General features: G+C 37.0%; 1 protein-coding gene across 1 annotated transcript in view; it reads right to left on the minus strand.

The window, feature by feature from the left end:
• Nucleotides 1-23,490, minus strand: part of LOC144434676 (integrin alpha-6-like) — a 207,381-nt gene that overhangs the window by 90,207 nt on the left and 93,684 nt on the right. Inside the window, exons 15-16 of the mRNA XM_078123182.1 lie at nt 17,643-17,799; nt 633-713 (exon numbers count right to left, since the gene is read on the minus strand). Of these exons, the coding sequence (XP_077979308.1) occupies nt 633-713; nt 17,643-17,799 (238 nt within the window). The remainder of the gene's footprint in view (nt 1-632; nt 714-17,642; nt 17,800-23,490) is intronic.

Genomic DNA, 23,490 nt, shown 5'->3' on the forward strand with positions numbered 1-23,490 from the left:
GGTCATGGTTGCTAGGGATATTTGCATGCATTTTGTGAATGTTTACTCACTTACCTACCAGATGATATTGTTATTTGACCAAAATATACTGCCATTTGGTTGTTGCTGAGGGCATGGTCATGGTTGCTAGGGCCAATTGTGTCAAAATATTTGAAGAAAATCCACAGAATAACACTTCTAGAAACATTGACCAAATTTCAGTCTCATTGATCAAGTACTTCTTGAGATAAATATTTGACCAAAATTCACTTTTACAAATTTCAGGCCAATCTGCCCAGTAGTTTTGGAGTTTAAGTTTGTTTGTTTTTTACCAAAAATCACATTTTTTTGACCCAAAACGCACATCTCTGATGCAATCATTTTCATTTGAACAATTTCCCATCTAGACACCTAAAGTAACATGACCAGCAGTTTTTGACTTTAACTTTATGTTGTTTACACACACACGCACACATCCACACACACAGACAGACACTTAGCGATACCTATAGCACTACTGAACCTTATCAGTTCAGTTGTTCTAAAAAGATCAATCTTTTTGATAGACTGATTGAAGACACACATACATGTACATTGTCTGGAAGCTAAATGAGGACTCCGAATGAAATAGGAATATTGTGACACTGGCTTACCTCAGAATGTTCTGCAAAAGGATTCCCGAGATCACACTCAATGATAGTCACATTAGCAGTATTATCACAAGATAGGATTACCTGTAGAAAGAGAGATTTTGTGTCTATAAAAACGTATATTTACTCGACCATTGGATTTATTGTAGATAAGTCTCAATACAGACTTTATCAATGTTCTATCAATGACCGCATTTAACACACTACATTGTAGGTTTGCTTCAATATGTTTTCCCTTGTGTTGATAAAAGACATTTGTGTTCAACTCGTTTGAACATTCATACAAAACACAACATGACCTGAATCCTAGTGTAATTTTAAATAACCTGTCAAATGATCCTGTAGTAAATTACTAACTATTTCTTTAGTCTATCAAGAATCAATCTCATTAAAATCTTTTTGGATCGTTTTCTTTGTTCCTAGTGATCACTGCCTTCTGAACCTGTGTAATAGACAATACCATTGAATCTCGACAATATTGTAAGGCTTTCACAACCAAAATCATTCAGCCAGTTCGCAATACCCTCATTTGCATACAATATATCCTTAACATCGCAACTGTTACATTTTGAATGGCTGCTAACAGGCCGTGTCTTAGGGTATTTTCAACCCACCGTAACATTCAACAGAATCCACCATTTTAGATACTGTAAAAGTGTAAACCTCAACTGATATCTCTTCTTTCATGCCAGTAAAATCAATTTAGGAATTATTGGTCAGAATACTGATTTTACGGCAATTTTGTGAAGCACCCAGCTCGGTATTTCGCTCAGTTACCTTACTACGAACCGGAAAGTTTACAAATTTCACAAAAAAACGGATCCTTATGTGCTGTAAATAACAATTATGGTAAAAACCAGAGATGAATTGAAAATGCTCCCATTTGAAGGGAAATGTTGTTAATGTGCTTGCTGAGACTTTGAAATGTCTTTCTGTACTGTAGTACCTTTGTGTAATCAATATCTAGTTCACTTGAATTCGGTACATTCCTGGCTATATATCCCATACTGCAAAAGTTCATCAAATATGCAAATTAACAATTTAATCGATACCATCATATCTTTGCTTGGTCAATATCTTTAGCAAGTCTCATCAAATTTGGTGCAGTCTTTCTTGGTATAGGCCCTAATTGCCAAAGTCCGTTAATTATACAAATGAGCAATAAATTGACATCTCAAAATTTCATTAAGAACTATCATATCTCTGTATGATCAATATCTGTGGCAAGTTTCATTAAATTTGGCCTAGTCCTTTTTATAGGCCCTAATTGCCAAATTTTAATTATGCTAATGAGCAATTACTTGACAGCACTTAATCTCATTAAGAACTATCATATCTCTGTATGATCAATATCTGTGGCAAGTGTCATCAAATTTGATAAAGCCATTCTGGATACATAACTTGACTTACAAACATTCATTAATTATGCAAATTAGCTCTTAATTAACTAGACACAAGTTAATGTCTTTTAGTGCTTTTATATCTTTGTATGATCCGTAGATGTAGTAAGCTTTGTTGAATTTGGTGCAGCTGTTCTGCATATATAGCCCCATTTATAACATCATTAATTATGCATATCATAATTAATTATACAAGCCACTCCCACCAAACACTAATCAGCACTAAGTTACAGCCTGACAATCCTACATAGTATATGTTGCAGAACATTTGCTTCACTACTTCTTGAAATATCAGTGAAACAATATTTCTGCACAGACAGACAGACAGACAGACATTGCCGCATCAGCTCCCATATGAGAGCTAACAAATTAGCGAGGGCGTTGAGTAACAGTTGGTCTAAGAATTTTTGGAAGAAAGTGAGTGCTTTGACCTCATTTGACCTGGCAATTTTTCCACAGTAAACAGGAATGCCGGAGTTCTTCATACTCACTAAAATCACACTTCAGACCCAATATAAAGGTTTGATATTTTCAGATATAACATGTAACAGTTTAATTCAATACTGTCCAGCAATCTGGAGTAATAGTGAACCAGAATGAAGAAAATTTGCATAAGCAAGGCGTACTGCTGAATTTATGCATGTGCAGTCTCTGAGACTCTGTGCAGTCCATATTGTAAGCTTATTCAGTTCAGTGAATCGATCAAACAACATAAACAAGCCTTGCTATTTCCAAAATACAAAGATTTGCTACGAAAACATAATTACTGCTATAATTTGGCTTAGCCTTTGCATTATGTTTTGCATCTCTTTCCCCATTTTAACTCCAAAAAGGTTTTCTCCGGTCATGTCAGTAATCGTATATATACTGGGACTGCATTATAAATATTGCGAAATATCAAGTACAAGGTTTAAATACAATGGAAACTAAGATGGCAACTAATAAATACATCGTCTGATATTTTAATTTACGGAGTTTCTTGTGACCGGCGCCTGTCAGCAGACTCGGCCATTTTTTTTCATCATTCCATTGTATTTAAACCTTGTACTTGACATTTCGCAATATTTATAATTCTCAACAAAATACCTCAACATGCCTCACTTCGCTCGTACTCAACCAAAGCAGTGGTTCGAACAATATGTGGACTGGATGGTTTATGTCATTAATTACAGATTTTGCTTTCCTGGTGGCGCGTGAATTAAAAAGTGACTCAAAAGATGGAAGGCCTATACCAATAATACGTGATGCCCTTCTCACAATTCTATTTAACTTAGCATGATCCTTATGAGTAGTGTTTCCATACCAGACTGTGACTGAGAATGTCAGAACACTCTCAACCACAGCCTGGTAGAATTTCTTTAAAATAGCTTGACTGACACCAAAGCTCTTTAAACGGCGTAGAAAGAAAAGGCGTTGTTGGGCCTTTTTTATAATGTGATCAACATTTTTCTCCCACTTTAAATCCTCTGAGATAAGTGACCCGAGAAATTTAAACGTATCTACGATTTCTACCTCTTTCCCATGAATATTCAGGGGTGTGTGATACATTCTCTTTTTCCTAATATCTATGATAATTTCTTTTGTCTTATCAACATTCAACTCAAGGTTATTATCGACATACCAACCAACAAGACTGTCCACCTGGTCTTAGTATGCTGTCTCGTTGTCATACTGGATAAGACCAAGATGTGATCGTATCAAAGTACTGTAGATTGTGTGGCATGAATTGATAGAAAACAAACTAGTTTTTGGCTATTTACAATCAATGCTTCATCTTCACCAATCCTAGATTTCAACAGATTAAACACCAGAATCTAAAAAACTTTATGAAAATTCCCTGCGTAATAACTTATTCTACAAGCCAGGGAAGTTTTGCGCCGATATTTAGCACCAAAAATGGATACAGAAGTATGTTATTATGTACCTACTTATATGATTGAAATCCAAAGTTCTTTCTTTAAATATCAGAGTTTATAGGCTGTCACAGGCTTGTGTTAATAAAATCATCAGAAGTTCTGATATCATGGACACATACTGGCAAGCGATTATTATTCCTTTTTGTACATAAGTGCAATTAGATCACGGACCAAATTAAATAAATTAAGTCAGTAAATACATTAGAGGACATCAAGTAGACCTAAGAACTCAGTTGTGCATGTTACCCGAACATGGTAGTATCTATAACATTAGTATAGTGGCATTACTCTTGCACTCACGGACAAGAATATGTCGATGTAGACTTATTGATACAATGACTTGTTTTAAAAATTACCAATGAGGATTACTTCTCAAGCCATTATGGAACTTACAAGTTTGCCCCAAAATACAACACAAGTGACCTATTGGTTGTGAAATTGCCATTTGTATGTTTTTTTTTTTTGAGAAATCAGTTTGTTGGTAGTCAACCAACCAACCAACCAACACTTGTCCGCAATGATTAACTTATATGAGTCGCGTCACACAACAAGGTACCTGATGGCATTCTTATGCAAATGAACTACGGTGTACTCAAACTCACAGTGCAAGTGCAGGAAAAAGTGCTGTCACATGTTGTAAACAAACGCTCTTCGCTAGTACATTCACATTCTGCAGAGTTTCAACACCAGTGAAATCACACAAAAAAGTTCCTGAGAGACCTTAGACTCTTATTATTTGGATTACTTAAGATTTATGTCAATTTCTACAGCGTGGACGTTTTGTGACTACTTTGATCGTTTTCATCAGGCTTGCCAAGAAGAAGCCTGGATCGGACCGACAACATGTCTTCGTTGTTGCTACATTGTTTTGTATTTGCATGATGTGATGCTTTGAATCAAGGTGAAGTAAAATGTTTGCCGTTGCTATTGAATGATCATACAGTCGATCGGTATTCATACAAAATTTTTCAGGGTCTCAAGAAAATTGAAGTAATTATGAGAGCAATATACTGACCCTGTCACCACATCGACCTTCTGTTTCAGGCAAACTGAAAGAAGAATACCGCAAAACGGTTACCGTACCGTATCATGCCATCGAAATGTACAAAATAAAAACAATTCCCATGAACTTGTGGAAGGTTTCTAACGATCAGTCAATGGTCATAGTTGTAATGGCAGACAGTATGGAAATACTGTTGCGGTGCGGTGTTAGACTAGTGTTAACGCTGCGACAAGATGTTGACCAAGTCTACCACAATCGTCTGGACATACAATGTACCAGTACTTGTTCTGATTAAATTACAAGACATGGAATGTTCCCAGATGGAAACCAAAAGATGCAAATGCCAGAAATCCATATTTAGATGTGAATTTTAAGGTCTGGAAATATGGAAGTTGGTCTGGATGTTTATTGAAGTAATATTAATAGAGGTAGGTCATGATAGAAATTGTTGGGGGGGGGGGGGGTCGTTGTCACACGGTGAAAATACTAGTAACCTGGTTTAGTTTAGTCGTAATGTGATGTAATCACGGGTCAATGGTCGTTGTACACACCTGGCCGGCCATGCACCGAGACCATGTTTTTTCTCAATATACCGAACGTTTTTCCACAATGATCATGATTGATACACACGATCGATCCAAGGAAACAGATACATTGTAATACAAATTACCCTTATTGGTCAAACAATGTGGAATTCATGATTTACATGACAAAATCAAAAGAAGTTCAAATTGAATATTTTTGAAGTTTGTGGTGATGACTATATGGAAGTGTACAACTCAAGATTTTGATATGAAATTAATGTATACCCTTCTTGCAGATCAATTTCATGTCAAGCCAATCAAAACAATGTCACTTTTATTATTCAGTTGGAACCATGCCATTCAAGAATTTGAAGAAATGCTATTTCTGAAATTCCACATTGTGAGATTGAGAGAGTAGAGAACACAAGTCTCTAGGATGACAGGATACACAATTCACAACAACAAAAACTGAACAATGTTGAATAAATGGAGATGATTTATATTTTGTGAAAAATTGCTTGTAACTCATAACATGAAAAGTTAGGTGAAATACAATACAATGTACCTCGTGTTATGCTTGCAGTTCGGTTTCATCAAATAATACAGTCACTGACTTCTATTGATGTCGACCACACTAAAGGTGTAATATTATCTGATGCATGTTTTGGTCTGTTAAAGAAGTTACAGTATGTCTAGGGCATTCAGATATTTACACTTGTTAAAAGGAAAGGTCCAGCCAGCTATTATAACTTCTGACGATTAATTATTTATATTGCTCAACTTTTTAGCTCTGTTGTTGGTAACAATTGATCATGAGAAAAGCTGAAGGGTTAGGTGGATCGTATATTATCAACCAGTCAACCAGTTCTATTTACATCTGGAGTGTTTTGATATTTTGTGTATATGTACCTAGGGACTCTATTTGTAACATGGAGTTGGTGTGATTAATTTTCTAGTTTTGGTAGTGGCAGATGTTGTTACATTAAAAATTTTAGTCAAAAATGATAATTTTGACTTTTCGGAAATGGACGGCAGAATTTCTTTTCAAGGGCAATTGGTACTGACATCTGGGGATTCCCTCTCAAAAAGAGGTATACACTCCCTTTACCCATGAACCAAACATGCTAAAATGGCAGAGGACAGTACAGTCAAGTCTTGTAATTTTAGACTTCTGGACCATAGGAACATGCAATATGTTTGAGAAAAATTAAAGAAGGAAATAAGAGTAAGCAGCACCAATATAAAGAGAGGAGAGAAATAATGCTTTGCTAGATCTTTCCTTTCATGATGATGGGTTAGTTAATATTGTAAATAAGTCAGCAAAAAGTAATACTGATAAAAGTTTTCAACTTCCAGGTGATGATTATTAATTAGTTTCTGAAAACATAGACATTGCATATTTGAGCGTGCGTGTGTGTGTGTGTGTGTATGTGTGTATGTGTCTGTGTGTGTGTGTGTGTCTGTGTGTGTGACTGTGTGTATAATTTTTCTGTTGATCATGTATCGTAATTATATTAGTACCATTGATCTAATACCTAAGGTGCAACAATATGGTGAAATTTGAACAGTGGTCAGTCGGTTGTAATGTGGTACAAGTGACTAGCATTTCCTAGCTTTTTGTAAATAAAAAACACTAGCAACGTTCTTTTGGTGAAGCTCCCTTTGTTCTGTGTTTTGTCCCTCAAAACCACATTTGAACTGTACTGTGCTGTGAAACTGAATAGAATACATCAAGATGATAGAAGATGGAATGAATGAGATTATGCAATCCTAGAAGGTCAAATAAAGTAACAAGGATACCTGTGTGTACATGGTTATTTAGTGTTGCAGTTTGTATACTCACAATCACCCTTTACTATTATAAACTCATCACAGATTTCTTTCAAAGTTTTAGAACATCTCTTTCTGATGAATATAACTTGTTCTTGACATGTCCATCCACCCTTCCACCCCCATTCATTTATTAGAATCTTCCAATGTTGCAAGTCAAAGTACATGGTGGACATAGAGTATGATAAAATTTTCATTTCAGGTTGAATATTCAAAGATATAATTGTCTGCATTTCCCTATTCCCCAATCTCAGAACACATTTTGCAGTATGCACACATAGATGGGGTTTACTTTGCTATAAAATCATAAACCTAGGGGGTCATATTAAAGTTAATTTTAACCAACTTATGGGCTCCAAAACTAGTCAACCCAAGTATCGCCTGAAAGCTGGCATTACATACTTTGATATTTTGATGAAAACACAAAATCGAACATTTTTACCATTAGGTACCTTTTCGCGTGACTTGACTCATATACATTCGATCATACAAACACAAAGTGTTGATCAAGTGATGGATTAATGATTTGGACTGAAAAATGGTTGGAAATGAGGAGTAAAAGAGTACTGCTGGGTAGATATCTATCTATCTATCTAATAAATTTATATAGCGCCAAATATCCAAAGAAAACAATGTTCAGTGGCGCTTAGAGTTAGAAAGGAGATGAAAAAGCTCTCTGAAATATGTGGGTTTTCAAGCGTCTTTTGAAAATGTTAACATTGGGAGAGGTTTTAATGTCCAGGGGTAGAGAGTTCCAAAGTTCAGGAGCTGCTGAAGAGAAGGAACGGCGACCATAGGAAACCAGATTCCATTTGGGTGTATGCAGAAGGCATTTATCCGATGAACGAAGAGTGCGTAATGAAGAACGAGGTGTAATTAAGTTCTTGAGATATTGTGGAGATATTCCATTTAGGGCTTTATAAGTGAAGAGCAGAAGTTTGAAAACAATACGATGAGATACTGGAAGCCAATGAAGTTGTTTTAGAATAGGGGTTATGTGTTCGAATTTCCTGGTGCGCGTAATAATCCTAGCTGCCGTATTTTGGGCACGTTGTAAGCGCTGTAAGTGAACGTCAGGCAGACCATATAGTAAGGAATTACAATAGTCCAGCTTCGATGATATGACAGCATGGACGAGGGTGGCACAAGAATCCTGAGAGAGGTATTTCCTGATGTGTCCAATTTTACGAAGGAGGAAGTGAATGGTGCGGCAGGTGGTAATTATGTGTTGTTGAAATGTATAATTGTCATCAAATATGACACCAATGTTTCTCGCAGATGAAGTAGTTTCAATAACACTTGAACATATGTTGATGGAAGTGAGAGGCAACGGCGAATGATCAAATTTGGAACGAATTAAAATGACTTCTGTCTTAGAATCATTTAACTTCAGTTTATTTTGCGTCATCCATTTCTTAATATCGTTGACACATTCTTCAATAGAAGATATGGTGTTGGATTTCTTAAAAGACAAGTACAGTTCATTATCGTCGGCGAATTGGTGAAACTGAAGTTTATGACGGCGAATGATCTGACCGAGTGGTGAAATATAAATAGTAAACAATAGAGGTCCTAGGACAGAGTCCTGAGGTACTCCGAACCGTAGCAATTGAGCAAGTGACATTTTCCCATTTACTGTAACTGATTGAAATCTGTCTGTGAGGTATGAGCAAAGCCATTTAAGAGGAGTTCCTTTGATACCAAGATCTGACAAACGCTTTAGAAGTATTTCGTGATCTATGGTATCAAACGCTGCAGATAAGTCTAATAGAACAAGAAGAACAATTTGTCCGGAGTCGAGTGCAGTCAGAATATCATTATGTACAAGGAGAAGTGCTGTTTCGGATATGTAGGTACTTGTAGGTCTACTAGGTAGGAAGGTAGGGATGTATGTAGATAAGTCTAATTATTATTGACTGATTTGTATGTTTTCTAGAGAAATCAATTTGTTGATAGTCAAAGTACTTTAGTTAAGATCTCTAGTTATTGATAGATTATTTCGCTAAGTATGTGCTTGCTAACTAATTGGCTGAATCGCTCGCTCGCTCACTCACTCACTCACCCACTCACTCACTCACGGTCACTCATTCCCTTGCTAGCTTGCAAACCCAATCACTCATCACTCAGAAGATATCGTAACCTTCACAATCACAAACAACTCTTGCATTCGCTTGTACACTAGAGGAAGTAGCATTCAAGAACAAGATAAATTTAAGTTAGAAAACAGATTGAAATTACTGTATTACATTAATTGTTATCTACCCTCTATATGCTCATCTGTCTGTCTGTCTGTCCGTCAGTCAGTCAGTCAGTCATTCAGTCAACCAACCAAACAACCAACCAGTTATTTTTGACAAATTCACTTATTGAACAACACTTCTGCCAATGATAAAAATATACATATGTTCATTTAAGCACGATGTTTTGGATGTATTTATGATTTTGTACATGAGGGGTAAAAGAGTACTGCTGGGTAGATAATGTAGGTACTAGTAGGTAAGTAAGTAGATAGGTAGTTAAAGTAGACTTATTATTGACTTATATACTGATTGATTGATTGATTTATTGACTGACTAGTTGGTTGGTAGGCTGGCTGATATATATAGATAGATAGATAGATAAATAGATAATAGATAGATAGATAGATTGATTGATTGATTGGTTGGTTGGTTGATTGATTGATGAAGACTCGAAGGGCCAATTGGCCTAAGAATGACATAATTGTTGTAAATTGATTCTAGGAAACCTGTAAAGACAATATTTTATCTATGAAAGAGGAACCTCTTTAACTTTTTTTTAATTACAAATTTCGGCAGGTTAATTATACATTTTTTCTGAAATTTATTACAAATATCGACAATTTTTATTACAATTGTCATTCAGAGAATTTATAACAAATGTTGTCAGTTTATTACAAATGTCGGCAATTATTACAAATGTCTGTTGTACAATGCTCCTGCCACATTTTTCATTGAAAACGGAGTCTCCAATGCATAAAATAAACAAAATCCACACCTTCGTAACACTGTAAATATGCACTGGAAAGTTTGCATACTTTATGGTAAGCATGATACAGGTCTATGTTTTGATTCTATACAGTTCGTTTACAATGACATCCTTGTGTAACACAGTTCAAGAATTTTGTAAGGCATATAACACTGAAGTGAATTTTCATGGCTCCCAAATATTCTTTTGAACATGGTTTCTTGAAATATGAAATTAACAAGTGACCTATCGGTCAGAATAGCTCCGCTGTTTTTTTTTTAAATTTAATTTTTTATTTTGGTGACATGTAGAAGTGGTTCAGTTCTCCAGCTCTTCACTATGCAGTTTTGTTTTAGTGATGTAATACTAATAAAGTGGTTACTGGTTTCATATGATGTCTCACTATAAAACACATTTTACACAGAAGTTGGTAATGTATTGTACTTTTATACCATAGTCACCATTTTATAACAAAAATCTACTGTTATGAAAAATTGCACAAAATCTCAGAAAAAAATGACTGGGAAATGCACACAAGAAAAAGAAAAAAAGAGGATTTTGAGGTTGGCTATAAATAATTCCAGTGTCTTACAGCTTTAACCCTGGAAAATTTTAATGATGAATGAAATAAACTAGGGATCTAAAATAATTTTGAGGCAATTTGAATTTGAATTTTCTAACAAATTTACAAAGTCAACAACATTCAACTTGTACTAGTTGTGGTAGATATATATAGGGAAGAAATGTATTAATCGCCATCTTAGTTTCCGTACGGCGACAATCTCAAGTACCCGGAAGAGAGTCATTCTCAGCCATACGTTACAGTGGTAACACTCGTTCATGTTCGATTACCTTTCACAAAGACAAGCGACCTATCGGTCAGAATAGCTCCGCTGTTTTTTGTTTTTGTTTTTTGTTTTATTTTGGTGACATGTAGAAGTGGTTCAGTTCTTCAGCTCTTTACTATGCAGTTTTGTTTTAGCGATGCAATAAAGTGGTTAGTGGTTTCATATGATGTCTCACTATAAAACACATTTTACACAGAAGTTGGTAATGTATTGTACTTTTATACCATAGTCACCATTTTATAACAAAAATCTACAGTTATGAAAAATTGCACAAAATCTCAGAAAAAAATGACTGGGAAATGCACACAAGAAAAAGAAAAAAAAGAGGATTTTGAGGTTGGCTATAAATAATTCCAGTGTCTTACAGCTTTAACCCTGGAAAATTTTAATGATGAATGAAATAAACTAGGGATCTAAAATAATTTTGAGGCAATTTGAATTTCAATTTTCTAACAAATTTACCAAGTCAACAACATTCAACTTGTACTAGTTGTAGTAGATATATATATAGGGAAGAAATGTATTAATCGCCATCTTAGTTTCCGTAAGGCGACAATCCCCAAGTACCCGAAAGAGAGTCATTCTCAGCCATTGACAGGGTTCGACACTGGTGTAAAAAAGTCACTATCCCACAGGACTAGTAAAATTGATAACGTAGTAGTCCTGCAAAAAATCTGGTGGTCCTATCTTTAAGTGCTTTCGCTTGTTCACTTAGGCTCTTCATCTCTCTTAGTTTTTGCTCAACTTCTAATTCACTTTTCCAAACCCCATATTTATTTCAAACCGTGTGTTGTAATTGAACTGTCTATTTCTTTGTAGTTGTTTGTGCATCATCAACTCATTACTGTAATTTTATTCTCTTTTTTATGTTTTGGAGCTTCTTCTCTTTTTTGTTGCTTTCTGTGAGTAGTTTGTCTTAATTGGGGGGGGGGGGGGAGTAATAAGATGTTATGTGGTCTTATTTCTGGCTCATAACATTTCTGGTACACATTGATCTAACTATTGCATTTTTAAAAGACAAAAAATTACCTTCCCATGGAGCAAGTCTTTATAGTGTTGTCCTTAGTGCATATTAGAATGTATTTACAACATAAAAATAAATAAATTTGAAGGTTACCAGCAGTTACAGCAAAATTTTGTTACTAATTACATGTACAAGTCACTTCGTCTATTTTCGTGTCTATGTACTTCCGGGTTGACATAAACGTTAAACGTGATACAGTCGGCCCTATAATTACTAAGAAATGACAAACCGTTCGCAAAATAAAGTTCAGGATTTTAATTTTTCAAACTGAATATCAATATCCACTACACATTCAATAACTGCTTTCGCTTGTTCACTTAGGCTCTTCATCTCTCTTAGTTTTTGCTCAACTTCTAATTCACTTTTCCAAACCCCATATTTATTTCAAACCGTGTGTTGTAATTGAACTGTCTATTTCTTTGTAGTTGTTTGTGCATCATCAACTCATTACTGTAATTTTATTCTCTTTTTTATGTTTTGGAGCTTCTTCTCTTTTTTGTTGCTTTCTGTGAGTAGTTTGTCTTAATTGGGGGGGGGGGAGTAATAAGATGTTATGTGGTCTTATTTCTAGCTCATAACATTTCTGGTACACATTGATCTAACTATTGCATTTTTAAAAGACAAAAAATTACCTTCCCATGGAGCAAGTCTTTATAGTGTTGTCCTTAGTGCATATTAGAATGTATTTACAACATAAAAATAAATAAATTTGAAGGTTACCAGCAGTTACAGCAAAATTTTGTTACTAATTACATGTACAAGTCACTTCGTCTATTTTCGTGTCTATGTACTTCCGGGTTGACATAAACGTTAAACGTGATACAGTCGGCCCTATAATTACTAAGAAATGACAAACCGTTCGCAAAATAAAGTTCAGGATTTTAATTTTTCAAACTGAATATCAATATCCACTACACATTCAATAACTGGTTTCGCGTATTTAGAAATGTGCCCCAAAACATGAACACGGAACACGGAACACGGAACACGGAATCGTACCGTGTCAGTGTTACTAACTAAGTTAGCAGTTTCATTGTAGGCTGTAAGTTGTACCGGTAAAAAAAACGATCATCACATCATGTAGGAAGTACAAAAACATAGAACACGTTGTTTTCTTGCTGAATAAACTCACTGAAATAACAACACGGTCAAATCGCGTCTTCGATTTTGACAGCCACCATTGTTATGATTGAGCTTCACTTACTTCCGTTGAACGTGGCCAGTACAGTGTAGAGGCCAGCCTTACCCTTATTATACACAAATCATCGTACAACTAATTTTATTGGCTATAATATTAGCTACATTTGAAAGGTCTCACTTGATTGGCTCATCCTTCGCTATTCCCGTTTTCAAGAGACACCCCGCCAGAATAAAGTGCCACGTAGTACAGCAATGGCGCGAGATCGCCTGTTGGGCGACTTTCCCACCGGGTGTGCTTTTCGAAAACTACACAACACATGCTTTTATGACACGGAATCATAGAAAATCTACCCCGTTTCCAAACTAATCGTAATTTTATCGCGAATAGACAACCGGAGTTGGTCAAAATAGCAAATTAAAAATCAAATGAATTTTACTATGACCGTGAATTCATCATATAGCCGGTGGTTTGAATTCTGAGCTCCCTACTAATATACCTATCACAGAAAGTTACTCGACTCGCGGACCAGCGTGTACGTGTATGTCGAACCCTTGCTATACGTTACAGCATAGACCCTCCTGGTTACAGTGGTAACACTCGTTCATGTTCGATTACCTTTCATAAAGAAAACACAACGAAATGGTTGAAGTGATCTTTTTTAAAATTTCTTTTCATCACAAAAACAAAATCTGTGTGATCAAAAGTGTTGTAAACTAAACCAGAAAGAATTATCGGACTGGCTAAACTTCCCTTCCATACTTCCCGCTGAACTGGAGTAAGGTCCAAGCCTCGATAGTACGTGAGCAAATCGTCTCAAACTAGCGATACAACTTTCAAAATATAACTTGACATGTCTTCATTTGTTAGAGTTATACAATTCAAGACGGGTTTTCACTCGAAAGAAACAATTCTGTGAATAATGACATTCTGAACGCAGCGATTTCTCGGACGATGTTAACACTGTAACGTACGGCTGGCAACGACTTGCTTCCGGGTTAGTCCCTCGTACATCCGGGTACTTGAGATTGTCGCCGTACGGAACTACCACATCGGCAATTTTGACGCTGTAATTTTGCCACCAATATTGATCGTACAAAAACAAAACTCCATAAATGAACCACAAAGTACTTTCCCTTTCAAAATGTGGTAATTTTAGAAAGAGTATTATCGTTTTTATTGACGACTGACTGTCAAAAATCGTCCCATACACTTCAGTTCACAGGCATTCAAACTTGATCATGATGAGGGAGGTGCATATACTGGAATGAACCATTCTGTAGGAGGGGTGGATGGAGAATTGGATTTGAAGTTTACAACCCTTTTTCGAACAAATATTTGTCATTTGGGCGCACAATGCGTAGAATTAAGACTATAGCACATATTACATTGCTTGTTTGACGTCAATAGTGTCTTTTGAAAAGTTGCACTTTACCTAAAGTCTCGCGGAGTGATTTCCAATATGGCGTCGGTCATTATACTCATTAACATATTCATTTTTTTTTCAAATTTCAAAAAAAAAATCATAAAAAATAGAAGAGAAGACGTGCTGACTTGAAATTAACAAATCTAAGTAAGGTACCCTCTGTGCATCAACACACCACATATCAAAGCAATCTGACTTAAAGTTTATGAGGAGTTGATGAAAATGACATTTTTGGAAAAAAAATCATAAAAAATTGAAAATGGCACAGATCAACTTGGCATGAACAAATCTGAATAGCCTCCCCCCAGGGAACATGCACACCAAATATCGAAGAATTCCGACTGTCACTTTCGGAGTAGATAGTGAAGATATAAAAGTTTGACGGACACCTATGATTCACTCTACTCTCTATACCTCAATACCCACCTATACCTAAAGCTACGCTTTCAGCTTTCGCTGACAGCGGAGCTAAAAACACAACGAAATGGTTGAAGTGATCTTTTTTTTTATTTCTTTTCATCACAACAACAAAATCTGCGTGATCAAAAGTGTTGTAAACTAAACCAGAAAGAATTATCGGACTGGCTAAACTTCCCGATGAACTGGAGTAAGGTCCTACTAGTCCAAGTAAGCCTCGATAGTACTATAGTACGTGAGAAAATCGTCTCAAACTAGCGATACAACTTTCAAAATATAACTTGACATGTCTTCATTTGTTAGAGTTATACAATTCAAGACGGGTTTTCACTCGAAAACAACAATTCTGTGAATAATGACACTCTGAACGCAGCGATTTCTCGGACGATGTTACCACTGTAACATATGGCTGACAACGACTTGCTTCCGGGTTAGTCCCTCGTGCATACGGGTGGATAGTCTCGCTGCCAGACTCGAGACTATCGTCCCTAATCTGTTTATCGAGCGGCGCAGCCGCGAGAAGAGAGGGACCAGTCCCGACTGGTCCCTCTCTTCTCGCGGCTGCGCCGCTCGGTAAACAGATTAGGGACGATAGTCTCGTGTCTGGCAGCGAGACTAACGGGTGGATTGTCGCCGTACGGAAACTAAGAAAGATGGCGATTAATACATACATCGTCTGATATTTTGATTTACAGTGTTTCTTGTGACCGGCGCCTGTCAGCAGACTCTGCCATTTTTTCATCATTCCATTGTATTTAAACCTTGTACTTGACATTTCGCAATATTTATAATTCTCAACAAAATACCTCAACATGCCTCACTTCGCTCATACTCAAAGCAGCCCCACGCGGTATGATCACTGATGACATGATGAGAGAGAACCTTTTCGGATTTACATGTAAAACGGGGAAAGATACGCAAAACATAATGCAAAGTCTCAAGCCAAATTAAAGTTGTAATTATTTTACGGTAATTATTTTTACTTGCCAAATATTTGCATTTTGGAAAGGCAAGACACGTTCATGTCGTTTAACTTCACATGTGAACTGTCGGCCATAACTTCAACCGCATGCCTGGCATGCCTTCCTTACGCAAGTTGTCTTAATTCTGGTTCACTGTCATTCCAAATTGCACGACAATATAGAATTAATCACAAGTTACATGTTATCTGAAAACATCACACTTTTATAGTGGGTCTGAAGTGTGATTTTAGTGAGTACCAAGAACGTCCTGTGTTGATACTCAAGATACTTGCTGTGGAAAATCGCTCGGTCAAATGAGGTCACCTTCAGCTTCTGGTCGAATCAGGATAGAGTATGCAAATGACGATGTTGCGGATTGGCTGATTATGTAGAAGGGGTGCAGAATTGGATTTGAAGTTTACAACCCTGTTTCGAACAAACGCTTGTCATTTGGGCGCCCAATGCGTAGAATTATGACTATAGCACATATTACATTGCTTGTTTGACGTCAATAGTGTCTTTTGAAAAGTGGCAGTTTACTTAAAGTCTCGTCGACTGATTTCCAATATGGCGTCGGTCATAATGCTCATTAACATATTCATATTTTTTTCATATTACAAAAAAAAAATCATAAAAAATAAAAATGAGGATGTGCTGACTTGAAATTAACAAATCTGAGTAAGCTACCCCCTGCGCATCAACACACCAGATATCAAAGCAATCTAACAAGAGGTTTTCAAGGAGTTGATGAAAAGGACATTTTATGAAAAAAAATCATAAAAAATTGAAAATGGCACAGATCAACTTGGCATGAACAAATCTGAATAGCCTCCCCCTAGGGAACATACACACCAAATATCGAAGAATTCTGACTGTCACTTTCAGAGCAGATGATGAAAATATCAAAGTTTGACGGACACCTATGATTCACTCTACTCTCTATACTCTATACAACCTATACCTAAAGCTATGCTTTCAGCTTTCGCTGACAGCGGAGCTAAAAACTGCACAAAAGCTCATCAATATATAGTTCGATATACGTACCTTTTAATACAAGCAACCAGATGACTTTGAACGGTCTAGAATGAAGCTAATCAATGTCAGAAAATTGGGGAAAATTTGAGCCAATTCAAGCACTGTGTATGGAGTCCAGTGTAACAAACAGGTTTTTCAAATCACTTTCCTCGTTTTAATTAAGGGTTGTGCGATCTGCCTGATTCGGAGAGACGGCGCTGCAACCAACATATGTGTAATTGGCTACTCGAAAGCGCAAGATTTAAACAGGATTGTCTATTACACAGGTTCAGATATAGGAAGGCAGAGATCACCCAGAACAAAACAAACAACACAGAACAATGGAAATAGAGGTAAATGAAGGCATTTAGCCACTTTAACCAAATCAGATTTTAATCAGATTGAGTGTAAAATCATATTGATTTCGTACTTCTTTACATATCATTTCTAAACTGCACATAAAAAACATAAAATTAGCCCAAGTTCTTTCAGAAAACTATGAGAACAAAATTTTCTGTAAACTTACCCCTTCCTTTGACGTTGTTGATTCCACATTGACAAAATCTAAACTTTCTGGAGCTTGAATGGAAAACTTAGCTTCATATGCTGATTCTCCATGATTATCAACTTCGATCATAACAACCAATTCATTCCGTGTTCCTAGACTCAAGGTAGGTGGGTCTCTGTGAAACAATCAATGAAATCATACTTAATTTCTTTGGACAATGCTAGCCATACCATTACTACATGCATATTTGCCCTCTATCCGTCTTACCACTAATCGGGGCGCATCAATTTTTAAAACAAGCCTTCAACCGAAGACATTGGTAACTTGAATGTTTTATGGCAAACTTATTGTGCAAATCTGAATAGTGTCTCCAGATACAATATTTCATAGTTTATTGACCAATTTACTATGTGACCTTGAATATGGAGGTCAAAGGCAAAGGTCAAGATATGAGAGTTAGGTGCGGAACTGTGTCTTTCCCTAAGGTATGTAGCTAAACTCTATGTATTACCTATGGGAGCTAAACTAGCTAAACTAGCTAAACACAGCTAAACTACATGACTTTAGCGGAGACATATCGTTCTAAACTTTATAAACTATCCGCTAATTAGACAGGCCATCCCCAGTGAAAATAATTTTACAAGGGTATATCTGCTAATTATCGTGTCTAAATATCGTTCTAAAACTTTATAAACTTTATAAACTATCCGCTAATTAGACAGGCCGTCCTTGGTTAAAAACGTTTTACAAGGATATATTCGCTAATTATCACGTCTAAATATCGTTCTAAACTTTATAAACTATCTGCTAATTAGATAGCCTGTCCTTGGTTAAAAAGGTTTGCAAGGATATATCCGCTAATTATCGCATCTAAATATCGTTCTAAACTTTATAAACTATTCGCTAATTAGACAGGCCGTCCCTAGTCAAAATGATTTTACAAGGATATATCCGCTAATTATTGCTAATCAGAAATATGTACACGATATACCAGTCCCTGGCCGAGTAAAAATTTTGTACCAAGTATATATCGGATATTTATGATAATTAGCGCATTCTAAATATCCTTCTAAATGTATAAATTAGCCGAGGTTATATGATATAACCAGGAAATTAATATTAAATGCCATACAATCAGAATTATGTACACGACATACCAGTCTCTGGCCGAGTGAAAATTTTGTACCACGTATATATCGGATATTTACGATAATTAGCGGGTTCTAAATATCCTTGTAAATGTATAAATTAGCCGAGGTTGTATGGTATAACCAGGAAATTAATATTAAATGCCATACAATCAGAAATATGTACACGATAAACCAGTCCCTGGCCGAGTAAAAATTTGGTACTAATTATATATCGGATACTTACGATAATTAGCGGGTTCTAAATATCCTTGTAAATGTATAAATTAGCCGAGGTTGTATGGTATAACCAGGAAATTAATATTAAATGCCATACAATCAGAAATATGTACACGATATACCAGCCCCTGGCCGAGCGAAAATTTTGTGCCACATATATATTGGATATTTACAATAATTAGTGCATTTTAAATGTCCTTCTAAGTTTATAAATGAGCGGAGGTTGTGTGGTAGAACCTGGAAATTAATATTAATTGCCATACAATCAGAAATATGTACACAATGTACCAGCCCCTTGTACATTAGACCCCGTGCGCAAAACAATTCAATTTTTGTTATCATGTAAAAAATATTAACATTTTATGATTACCGTAAATGCAGGCTGTTGAACAGAAATAAGAACTTTTCAAAATTGACTGGTTGTACGTCTTTTTTGAAATGTACATATTGGACCATAGACCATCCACTAACGTGGAGGGTCTATGATTGGACAGACTATCATTCAGTGTTCTGAACAAGGAGGTGATAATCCTTGTGTTTTTATAACAATTAAAGCTACCAACATTTCAATTGTTACACTTATTGGAAAAGTAAACGTACAACACTGATCCGCGATTTAATTCATTGTACAGTATCGAGTACAACAATGACAATATCAAACAACTGGAGCATCCGTAATATCATTGTCTCTGACTTCCAATCCCTCATCCACGGCTAGTCTTGCTGCTTGACGTACGTTCGGGCCTTCTTTCCGATACCATAAGCAAACAACGTTTGCAGTGAGGGCTTTGCCCTTGGATGTTCCATCCTCGATAGCGATGTTCGGTCGTGTGTCGTATTGTATCGGAAGAACATCCGAGGTCTAGCAGATAGACTAATCCACGGCGTGCATCTCACTCACGACTAAAACGAACCTATAATTATCAATGTCAGTCCAGGTTAACTTCATCTCCAGTTCGATTGCAGCAAACGCTGCAACCAAACAGTCAGATAAAAGCGAACGTGGTAAGCCTCCAAGGACAGATTAATTAGCGGATAGTTTATAAAGTTTACACGATATTTAGACGCGATAATTAGTGGATATATCCTTGTAAAACTTTTGTAACCAGCCGACGGTCCATCTAATTAGCTGATAATTTAAACAGTTTATAAAGTTTAGAATGATATTTAGACACGATAATTAGCGGATAGTTTATAAAGTTTAGAACGATATTTAGATGCGCTAATTAGCAGATATACCCTTGTAAAACTTTTGTAACCAGCCGACGGTCCGTCTAATTAGCGGATAGTTTATACAGTTTATAAAGTTTAGAACGATATTTAGATGCAATATTTAGTGCAATAATTAGCGCGTAATGTATAACGTTTAGAAGATAATCAGCTCGATAATTAGTATGTAATGTATAACGTTTAGAAGATAATCAGCTCGATAATTAGTATGTAATGTATAACGTTTAGAACGATATTTGGATGCGATAAAGCTTCTAAAGTTTGGAACGATATTTATAAAGTTTAGATTTAGATTTAGACACTTCTGATTTATCAGTCTAAACTTCTAGCTATATTTTCTAAATTTAGAAACTTCTAATTTAGCTTTCTAAACTTCTAGCTAAACTCTAAAAACTTGCTAAAACACAATTCCCCACCTTAATGAGATATGAAAAGAAAGCTGACCTTTGGGGCATAGACATTTAAATGAAGTCTTTGTTTATTCAACTTCTTGAGTAAATATACATTTGTAGCAAAGACAAATTTTGGTCATTTCACCTTGAAAATGTTTGTCAAGGCCAAAGGTCAATATCTCATTAGAAAGGTCATCATTGATAATATGAGGTTAGACACTTGAATGGTGTTCATATGTATCAAACTTTTGGTGACAACAGGCAGAATGTGCTTGTTTATGACAAACATGGCCACCAGTTTGTTATTCAGGTCAAAGTCGTGGAATTGAGTGATGTACAATTATGCCTCACATAGTAAAAACCAAGACATGATTAAATATCATCATCACTTGAAACACTTAAAATAGTGCCAATGGCGTTGTAGCACAACTGCACAATTTAAAAAAATGTTAACAAATGCTAGGTAAAGGTGTTCATTTGCTGAATGATTATCCGTTGTCCATCCAACCCTGTTGTTATCTTTGCAATATACACATTCATTTGGCTGTTGTGTAAACTGTGTTCACAGTTCTCTTCAGCAACATAAAATCTGTATCAAACACTTTTGCAACTGTGTCTCTGTCAAGTTGAAAGTTAACACAGTCGTTCACTGACAAGGACAACAAGTAAAGCTGAATGGGGCGCATTATGAGGCGTGCCCATAACGAAATGACGATGATGGAATTCATCAGACCTAACCAGGATAGGAACAGTATTGGCTTGTATGTGGGTTTGTTCCAATATAATTAAGCCTTATATATAATTTTGTTTGTTCCAATATAATTAATTCTGGTGGTAGACAGACTTTTCCCTGTCTGGTTAGAAGACGCATCCCTATAAAGACCATGTCCTGTGTAGGGATTAGAATGGATTTGTTGAGACTCAAAAGGAATCCGAGGGACTTCAGGATTGCTTGGGTGTCTTGAATGTAGCTGTTTCGACTTGCTTGTCGTGTAGCAGCTAGTCTTCTAGACAAAGGTTGGGTAGGCGACCATGTGTGTTCAGGAAGGCCACTGGGGTGGATACAACTCGGTAAAGACTCTCACTGCTGTTGCGAGGCCGAACAGTAGTGCTATGTATTCAAAGACTCAACCATCGGTCACAAAGCAGAGAAAGTGACGACACAAATTGTGAATTGGAATGTGAAAGTAGGTGTCTTTAGATCTATGGAAGCCATCCCCTTGCCTTTTAAATAGAGTTGAGAATGGATTGGACAGTTTCCATCTTAAATCTGGGCACTTGGAAATACTCGATGAGAGTGGACAGATTCAGTATGGGTCACCATTCCCCCCCCCCCCCCAAACTTCTTTGGAACTAGGAAGAAGTGGTGAAGTGGTTGCAAAAGCTGGGAATCAATGGTTGAAACAGATGCTCAAGGCGTAGCTGTGGCATGTGTCTGAGAGGGGTAGGCATTCTTCGGCTCTCTGTCACCCGTGCCCGGAAATTGCTTCGCCATCTCGCTAAAAGAGCCCCCAAACCAAAATCTAGAGCTACTTGGTGGACAGAGCTTCTAGTTTGAGTTCAGGGGTGTACTTCTGTTCCATTTGCTCAAGGAAGGCATCACATTCTGTCAAAATTAGTGATGTCCGCTGACATAGTGACGAGTAGATGAGGTCGGTCACGCTTGTCGCTACTGAACGAAAGAAGTGGAGTTTACTTTGAGTGTCCATAAAGAGCTACTCTTGGTCAACTCGATCACAGCGGCAATAAACCATTCCAGATGGGACAGAAAGTGTATATTTTTTGACAACAATTCACCCAAGGGCTGCATGCAGGAGCGAGAAACCACATAGGATTTGAGGGAGGTATAGTTATCATCAACTAGCCTCATTTCCTTTTGCAAAGTGGGGTACCCTAGCAACGGTTCAGATGTGTGAACATGGTAAGACTTCAACTTGGATTTGAACCATGGGAATCGACCCAGTGGGAGGGGATCTGACACACCTGCCAGTTTTGCGATTTGTTCTTGTTGGGAAGAGACTGACTCAGCCCAAGGAAGAGAAGTGGCTGGGTAAGAGGAAAGTCGGGCTCTTCACCAAGGGAATGGAACATTCGCGATTCGAGTGGTTTGGTTGGAACTGCCCTGAAACTTCTCGTAAATCAAGGAAACCACCTCATCATAGGCAACCTTGTCACAAGCAGCCGAGGATGATGGACAGCGACTGAATGATCTGTCTGAAATTTCAGTGCTGGGCTCGTTGTTGCTGAAATCATCGTCAGAGGCATGAATCATCAATGAATCCCTCAATGGATGTAGAAACGTGCCTCCTTCCTGGGCTAAGCGATCAAAATAATCGGAACGGTTGTCCCTAGGGGGATGAGGCCCATCAATGCATCTCGACTCTAAGACGGATGGATTCTGAGAGGGTGCTCTACCCTGTGTGGCAGACCGGACGCGGGAACGGGTCAAAAGGATGTTGTTTCACCCCCTGCGGTGGTGACCTGTTCCCCTGGGGATGAGGACTCATTATCACCTGACCCTGCGTAGAGTTGGTAACAGGTGGAGTCCACCCCTGGAATCCATGTTGAATGGTTTGCTGCCAGGCAGTGGGAGCACTGGGTACCATAAAGGGTGCTGTACCCTGTGGTATAAAGGCAGTATTCCCTGTCATCTGTGCTTGAGCCCCTGTATATTAGTTGTAATATTGAGGGGTTTGTCAGAGGAAACTGGCTAAAAGGGACAAAAGGATGTCCTAAAGGAGAGAAAACACTCTGGGTTGTACTTCCAACTGGTTGGGCATAGTATCGGCCGGAGTCTGGTACATAGACTGATGGTCGCATTTGTCGCCAGTGGAAATATATTGTGTACCACTGCAGTGGCATGACCATGACCAAAGG

The sequence above is a fragment of the Glandiceps talaboti genome, chromosome 4, assembly GCF_964340395.1.
Source record: "Glandiceps talaboti chromosome 4, keGlaTala1.1, whole genome shotgun sequence".
NCBI lineage: Eukaryota > Metazoa > Hemichordata > Enteropneusta > Spengelidae > Glandiceps > Glandiceps talaboti.